The sequence below is a fragment of the Aphanomyces astaci genome (genome assembly GCF_000520075.1).
Source record: "Aphanomyces astaci strain APO3 unplaced genomic scaffold supercont1.25, whole genome shotgun sequence".
Taxonomy (NCBI): domain Eukaryota; phylum Oomycota; class Saprolegniomycetes; order Saprolegniales; family Verrucalvaceae; genus Aphanomyces; species Aphanomyces astaci.
Genome location: NW_009798288.1, coordinates 117323 through 125709, shown reverse-complemented (window position 1 = coordinate 125709; position 8387 = coordinate 117323). Strand labels below are relative to the sequence as shown.

General features: G+C 44.4%; 2 protein-coding genes across 2 annotated transcripts in view; both read right to left on the bottom strand.

Annotated features, from left to right (window-relative positions):
- Window positions 1-1472: 1472 nt before the first annotated feature.
- On the bottom strand, window positions 1473-3700 carry H257_09843 (hypothetical protein). Its single transcript, XM_009836213.1, has 3 exons — window positions 3047-3700; window positions 2700-2980; window positions 1473-2204 (listed from the first exon to the last, which is right to left on the bottom strand). Exons 1-3 carry the CDS (start codon window positions 3687-3689, stop codon window positions 1527-1529), a joined length of 1602 nt encoding a protein of 533 aa, XP_009834515.1. The 5' UTR covers window positions 3690-3700; the 3' UTR covers window positions 1473-1526.
- Window positions 3701-5907: 2207 nt separating this feature from the next.
- H257_09842 (hypothetical protein) overlaps window positions 5908-8387 on the bottom strand; it is a gene marked incomplete at its 5' end in the record, with an annotated part of 2903 nt that continues 423 nt past the window's right edge. Inside the window, 4 exons of the mRNA XM_009836212.1 lie at window positions 5908-6751; window positions 7162-7349; window positions 7416-7523; window positions 7992-8325. Coding sequence (XP_009834514.1) covers window positions 6074-6751; window positions 7162-7349; window positions 7416-7523; window positions 7992-8325 — 1308 coding nt within the window. The 3' untranslated portion in view covers window positions 5908-6073. The remainder of the gene's footprint in view (window positions 6752-7161; window positions 7350-7415; window positions 7524-7991; window positions 8326-8387) is intronic.

Here is an 8387-nt window from a genome sequence, read left to right as displayed (position 1 = left end):
CTATTTGTCCAACAAAACGTTCTAGTACCATCGCATGATGGCGAAGCATTGGCTCACACGGAAGAATCTCTAACTCGCACGGATCTTCGTACTTCTACTTGAAAGCATTTACGTGTGTTCATGAAGGTGTATTCTGTGAATCCCGAGAAGGGGGTGGCATCTGCTAGACGGTGGGAATAGTTCGATGTCGATACCTCCATTTTCCTACCGTGAAAAGTGAATATAGTTCCCGTGGCCATTCTGTTTATTAATAGTACTATAGTATTCAAGGCTAACTGTGAACTGACGTAAAAGTCCAATTTACGGTTACAAGTGTAACTGGGAGGTGCTCGATCCATTTTAACGTTCATCGGAATTAGCCAATCAATTCATTCCAAGAAATGTCAAAAGGCTTTACAAAGATTCAGATTAAAATTATGCACCTTAAATTCGACAGATTTCCGGGCATCTATTGATCGTTTACTATAGGTCAACTAACATCCTTCTAGCTAATTGCATACAGTAAGTGCACACGAATATAGCAGTCGACGCCAAGCGTAACTATCTTGCTCGGATATTTGCCCATTTTGAAAGCCAAAGCTCTCGAACACGTTTCACCTGAAATCCTCCCTCTAACCGCTTGCAATGTCCGATTCTTCATGGCTACTGGTAGTCAATACTAGTAGTATACGTATGGGCGCAGTTCTTCCGTGACACTTTTTGGGACCCTTCGATGGAGGGGTTCCTTTACTCCTAATTGCTATTATAATAGTGTTTCTTAAAGAGGAGAATGAATGCAGTTCGTAGAACTTAAAATCATGTCGAAATTCGTATTATTGTTGATGGAAAATGAATTAAAAGAGTGGAAAGATCCATAGGCTGAAAACAGTTCCGAGCCACTTAATTTTATCCAGTTACTCCGGAGTATCTGTCAAAAATTGCATCTGATTAGCTGAAAATTTCAGAGTGATTGTTTTCTACCAATCATGCATCGTGGCTACCAATCATGCATCGTGGCACGGAACCAATACGTATACTAACAGTAAACTGCGAAGGTACTTCAGTGTCTACAAGGTTAATTGACTCGAAAAGATATTCACACCACCAACCCCAAGTCTTGGCCACAGGAACATTATTTTATGTTGGATTCAAACTCTCCAATGCAAACTATACGTATATCTAATCTACCTATTAGTTATCTAATCTACCTATTAGTATACTATTAATACTTCTGCTACAGAGTGCAGTACATTCAGCATTGAAAGTCCATTCCTCGATAACTATCATAAAGGCGTGTTCGGAGCGACAATAAACCAATCCTTAAAGTACATGAACGTACAGGATTGGTTTACTGGTCGTAGCTGTATTGTACATATTTCATCACCTAATCTGTATGAAATACGACAGAACCATTCAACGCATGCAGCCTCCAAAACAAATGGATATGCATCGAGTTATTGTATTTTTTTAAATATATATTACAAAGGTATGCATCGGGTTCTTGTATATTTTTTAAAAATATATACATACACGATGCTACATCCTTCTTAGGTGGAGTACACGGGCTTGACTTCAGACGTCAATTCAGTATACTTGACGTTTTCCTTCTTGGTTTTCTGGGTGGCGACATATCGCCAGCCAAGCACACCCACGACCACCACCGCCACCCCACCCAGGGCCCACCACAAGTACACCAAATTCGCCTGGCTAGTACTACTAGTCACCGGCGCCGTCAAGTCGGCGCCACTCAAATACTCGAGGGCGTCCTTGGGGTACGCAAACGAGTCGCACGCCACTTGACCGTACACAAAACACTCAAACAAGTACAATGCATGCAGCGGTCTTGTGGCTGGCACCATGTGGCCGGCGCCCTTGATGGTCGTAAACGTCAAGTTAGTGTACCGTTCAGTGTACCCCGCCAGTTGTTTGTCCGGGCCAAACCAGGCTTTCCACTTGTCTTGCACTGGAAGCTTCAGACCCTCCGACGTAATCCACCGCTGGGTGCCGATAAAGTTGACCACCGAGTCAGCATCCCCGCTGTAAATGAGCCCTTTCAAGCCGGCGTTGAGGATAACGGGGTACTTCTGGAGCGCCGACGGGGCGCGATGGTAGTTGAGGTCGGTGCACTCGGTCCAGTCGACGTGCCCACCTTGGACGTGAATAGCTTGTTGCACAGAGTTCAGTTGTAGGTATGTCGCCGCGTACTGGTCTTGGCAAGGGCCATACTATTTAGACACCAACTAGTGTTAGCGTTGCATTATACTAGGACAAGAACGAGAGATTTCCTAGCAGATCGAGCATAGGCAATAATATGGATCAACGGTTTTGTGGTCCGATGTGGGATTGAAAGGGACATCCATCTTATGTTCACAATCGTAGTTACTAGATCCGGAGATATTTGGATTAAAATGAACGCATCATAATATCAAAATAATCGCCAACATATCGTTCAATACGATAGAAATATACATGTAGAAAATACTAGCCTTGTGGATATTCGATACAAATTGCCAGACCCCGTCGAATCACAAACATCGACGGTATGTCGGCGAATACTCCATTTTTTTAGCGGATTTGTGATTGGCTCTTCCAGAATAATCCAACCAATCAGAACTCGAGCGTGACTCAATATTATTCCTGAAATCTCTTGGAACTTTATACGCGAATTCACAATACTCGAATACAAACGATATACAAAACACAAATGTAGGACAACTTACCACGCCTCGATGGGTATTAGGGCGAATATTATAGTCTTGCAGGGCGCCAGCTTGGCCATTCTTTAGTAAACACACATCTCCGTAGATGTAGTACGGGTTAAGGGACTCCAAGTCGGCAGTGGCAACTGTTTCGTCGACGGCTTGGCGGCAGGATGCAGTGCAGTTGGGGCCGCTGCGGGTGCACTGCCAGAGGACATCCGGAGGACACGCCGAGTTTACCGCGCGGTAGCTTTCGATTGAGATGAGTCCATGGGAGTAGAAAAAGTCGACTTTTGCGCCGCCTACGATATAATGTATACACACCAAACAACGGGTGAGTCACGGTCGAGAAGATAGGTACACTGTACCATCCACTTTGGAGTCTGTAAACGGATTGCCAATAGCGTATCCGACCAGGTTGAGCGCCGCAATCGGATGCTGGACGAGTTTGTACGTCAAGTACGGAATGTACACGCCGGAGTAGCTCTCGCCCGTGATGTAAAACTCGCGGGTCTTGTATCGAGGGTACAGCGCCAGAAATTGCTCGAGAAACTCGTACGCTCGGTCGGCTGTAAAGTCGTCGTTGTACACTGTGTCGTTTACACTCTGGCTAAAGCCGACACCCGCTGGAGACTCCAAGAACACCATATTGGCCTTGCGGTTCCACGCGTACGGATTGCGCTTGACGCTCAAGTCACTCTGGACGACAAATGGACCCAATTCGGTGAAGAAGCCAGTCAGAGACGAGCAGCCAGGGCCTCCATTGAGCCACAGCACCAGCGGGTCCGTGGATGGATTGGACTCGGACTCCACGAGCCAGTAAAACATCTTTTGGCCGTTGCTGGGCAGCGGAATGTGGCCGGCATACTGGTCAAAGTTGATGGGCTTGGCGTCGTTGTAGTTGGGAAGAGACGTGATCTGGTGGGAAGAGCTCGAGTTGGCGTCTCCAGAAACAATAGCTACCGCGAACGCACCCAACAAGGCGGCGTTCCGTTGAATCCAACTCACCATGATGACTGATATCGCGAAATGAGTCTTTATTGTTTGGTGGTCATATGGTGCTAGTACTACTACAGTCGGGATAGTGCCATACTAGTTGTCATCCGTGGAATGATGGGGATACTCATAGTAGTAGCCTCGAGTTCAATAGAAGTACCAGTAGTACCCACCTTTATTATCAACTTCAATGTGGTGGCGGCCAATGGCATGTCACTATTTTCGTATAGGCTTTAAAAATAAGTTCACGAAAAGCTAAGAGAGGATGGTTTTGTTCCTGCTTTTAGGCGTTCACGCTTTTATAAACCCAATTTCATTGGCTAGAATTATCCGTATTCCGTATATTGTAATCCTGCTTTCATAGCTCCAAAAATTGAATTTCGAAGTACGACGGAAACGATTCTGATTGGCTCCGTTCGTTTTGAAAGGTTACTTGGAAGAGGCCCTACTGTATTGTATACCGGTTACGCTTTGGGCGCTGTCTTCTTATCCAAGTGATAATACTATGTTCACCTAATTTGGACAGGGAGTTTATTGGAGAAATCGACTTGAAGCACATTTTAATACCGTGAATTACTTGAAAGAGGCCCTACTGTACAGGTGATCGGTCTTTTGCGGGTGTTGACAATACACAAGTACTGTACTACCTCCGATTGGAAATGATTGATAGGTTTACCGGTTACGTACAATTATTATTATATTATACAGGCACTTTTATATTTGCTGTACCGCATATCTCCACCTAAACCTCTATAACCAGATAAGTTCAGGTGAAATTAGATATAGGTTTACAGAAATTATACAGAAGCACAGTGAAAATTGATCATCATTCCTGATCAATTTTGACCATAACTTCTAAGATATTCTAATTAGGACTCTCTAAGCATTAAAATCGGATTTCTAGTGAAATTCTCTACTTGGAAGTACAGTAGTCCCCCACAATACCGAACCCACGTAAAGTCGATATCCTTTCCAAATGTATAAAATTCCAAAAGACTCATACATCCGTTTATAGAGTTTTTTTCAAAATTTGAAATAGTCCACAACACATGATAAACAAGTATTTACTTACTCAAATCATGCCGTCGCCACAGCCGTCGAGGCTACGGCTGACGAACAAAAATCAACATTGCTCGAGCACCATGAGTCCAATCCAACGCTACGAGGCCTCCGCCTGCGCCAATGGGCGCTCGCGGCTTTCCAGCTGCCCAAACTACCTGCCAAGTCAACTATGTCGGGTTGGCTTACCGCATACTGCATACTGGAATACTTGACGAAGTAGTATACGAATTGACTAATAGTTTTAATAACTTGTAATGTGATGGGTTTTGTCTTCTGGAGTTTGCCAGGGTATCAACCCCCGCCAGGGTATCAACCCCCTCCTGAATTCGAATATGTTATCCATTTTCCAATCAGGGCACTTTCGTTGTCGTGGTCTGACAAAACATATGGATTATTCTGACCAATCAGAGACTTGGTACCCAAGCAAATATCCTGTAGCATTTTATACCTCTTAGTCCTGTGATACCTCTAATATCGGATTGCGATCAAAGGTTCGCTATTGTGGGGGTCAAGGCAATAACCTATTTTGACTGAGATACAGTTGTTCATGGCTCAATAATGTGAAACCTATCAATCATTTTCGGAGGTTAGTATGTCCAAATATTAATATTCCGTTCGGACAAAATACGTTTCCCTTAAGTCCAATACAAATGTCAAGTATGTCCGACTGAAATTGTCCGAACGGTGTCCGCAAAGTGATCATATTCACCCATACTATTGTCCTTTTCATTCAAATTTGGACTGGGCAGTTTACATGAGAAATTGACTCAAAGCACATTTGTATACCATTTAAAAATTGAATATAAATAGTTCAACTGGGACAAATGGGCGAAAGCCTTGGGCCGGACTACCATTGGTTGGGATTTAGGATTGAAGAAATTTCATTGGCTAGTCGATTGTTTGCGTTTGGGCTGCCGCAATTCGATCGGACTACCCACATCCTAGCGTGTTAACTGTACCAATACGATAACTAACAGGAAGCTCAATCGCACTGGTACCAGTAAGTATTGTACCTCGAAGTACACTATTAATAGTACTACGTACGTACTAGTAGAGGAACTATTCAAGCTCGATCCGCTAGATTAGTCTAGTTCGTGGGCGATGCTGATATGCGCGCGCTCGTGCGATAGAGCTTGTAAATTCCGCGAAATTTCATTTCATTTCAGTAGAGGAACTATTAATAGTAATAGTTAATGTCGTCAATCATACTAGTATATTTCAACGTTTCGGCGGCAGTCCTCTAAGCTCGTATCTGGATGGATTCGTCCGTCAACCACTGCACAATACTAGGTACGCTTAGTACAATTCTTGTCTTCATAGTGTATGTCTACTATGTACTACTTACTACTACTGATGGGTTTACTTTCCAATTCCGTGTACGAACTACTTTGAGTAAAGTGGTGCACATATCCCCGCCAGCCCAAGAGAGCCACCCCGACCAGCGCCGCGAGGCTGCCAATCATCCACCACACATTCGCGCTGCTATCAACCACCGCAGTTGTCGTCGCCCCCATATCGGCGCCACTCAGGTACTCCAGCGCGTCTTTCGGGTACTTGAACGATTGACACTGTCGATTCCCATACAAAAAGCACTCAAACAGGTGCAATGCATGGAGCGGACGGTGCGCTGGCACCATGTGGCCGGCGCCCTTGACCGTCTTAAACGTCAAGTTGGTGTACCGTACAGTGTACCCCGCCAGTTGCTTGTCTGGGCCAAACCAGGCCTGCCACTTCTCCACCACAGTCAGATTGAGGCCTTCGTCCGTGAGCCAGCGCTGGGTGCCGATGAAATTCACACTCGAGTCGGCATCCCCGCTGTAAATGAGCCCTTTCAAGCCAGCTTGAAGGATCGTGGGGTACTTGTCCAAAGCCGATTCGCTGCGTGTGTAGTGATGCGACACCGTGGCACTGGAGCATGCGGTCCATTCGATTACATCTGAGATAACGTGGATGGCGGCTTGAACGGTCGGGAGTTGCAAGTACGAGGCAGTGTATACATCTTGGCACGGCCCAACCTACAAATTCGATTGGGGTGTTGTGTTTAATGCGACATGGAGAATGAATGTACACAAAATCGGCAGAAGAATTGAGCCAATCAGATTGCTGGAAACCGTCATCCACGTTTAATTAGAGTGTGACTTCAATTAGTGTGATCGATCGATAGATTTCAAATAATCGCAAACCTTACCAATTTAACTGTAAACAGTTTGTGATGACCCAATATCTTTAACCAAGTACCAGTTCCATGTTATAGAGGTTTAATCAAGTTACATGTATAAGTTCAATAGAGGATTGATTTTGGCCAATGAAATGGATTGAGATTTTGATTGGATGAAAAAGTCGGCCCATCATTGGTCAGGGACGAGAATTCGTCGTAGGGTTAATAGATAAAAAAACACAACAACAAGGAGTAAGTAGCTCGTACCAGGCCACGATGGGTCAGGGGTCGGATATTTTTGTTGGGGATCAACGTTTTTGATTGGTTGTTGCTCTGCAACTTGCACACATCACCGTAAATGTAGTACTGGCTCAGCGCGTTCGAGTTGCCCCATTCTGACATGGAAAAACCAGCCTCAAGGGCACTTTTGCAATCGGAATTGCATTCGCCAGTGCCTACCGTTCAAAACGAAAATAATTATTTTTCTGTAAAAAAATATTTCTATTTTACTGGTAACCCACCGTAGAAGCAGTTGGCGACGCCAATGTCGCCGCATACTTGGCGGCCGAGGTTATACGCTTCGATGGAAATCATCCCGTGCGAGTAGAAGTAATCCATGTACGCCGACGCTAAAGTACAGAAAAACCATGTTGTGAACGAACGATGCACATCCAAAATTACAATACACTTTGGCACTTTAAATATCTATAATAGAAGAGTCCACATGATAAAATATGTCCATAACATTGCCATGTTGAAGAAAAAAGTCAAATGAATGGCTAACACAGTAAAAATATTGTCAAACCAGTACAGAAACAGGTAACCAGACATCAAACATATGAACAATTGTATCACTTTGGAATTTTATTTTCATTCAAGGGTCAAGTGGATGTGAATAAATTCTAAAAAAATCAGTTTGCATAAAATAAATCAATGCAAAAATTGATATAAATCACTGTAAATTGTAAAGAAATCTGTAACATCGCCAAATTCATCAAAACAGCAAATAAAGGTATAAAAAATCTCGTAAAACTAATACAATGACAGGTATCAATCCTCACACAATAATCTCATTTCCCATGTGTTTGAGTTTGTACCGTCAATGACGTTGTCCGTGAAGGGGTTGCCAATGGTAAACCCGGTCAACGACAAGTTTGCAATCGGACTGGTCACCAGTTTGTGCACCAGGAACGGAATGTAAATCCCAGCGTAGCTCTCGCCCGTGATGTAAAACTCGCGGTTCTTGTATCGAGGGTACAATTCGAGAAATTGTTCGAGAAACTCGTACGCTCGGTCGGTGGTAAAGTTGTCGTTGTAGTCAGTGTCATTCAGAACAGGCTGGCTGAAGCCGACACCCGCTGGAGACTCCAAGAACACCATGTTGGCCTTGCGGTTCCACGCGTACGGATTGCGCTTGACGCTCAAGTCACTCTGGACGACAAATGGACCCAACTCGGTGAAGAAGCCACCGAGAGACGAGCAGCCAGGGCCGC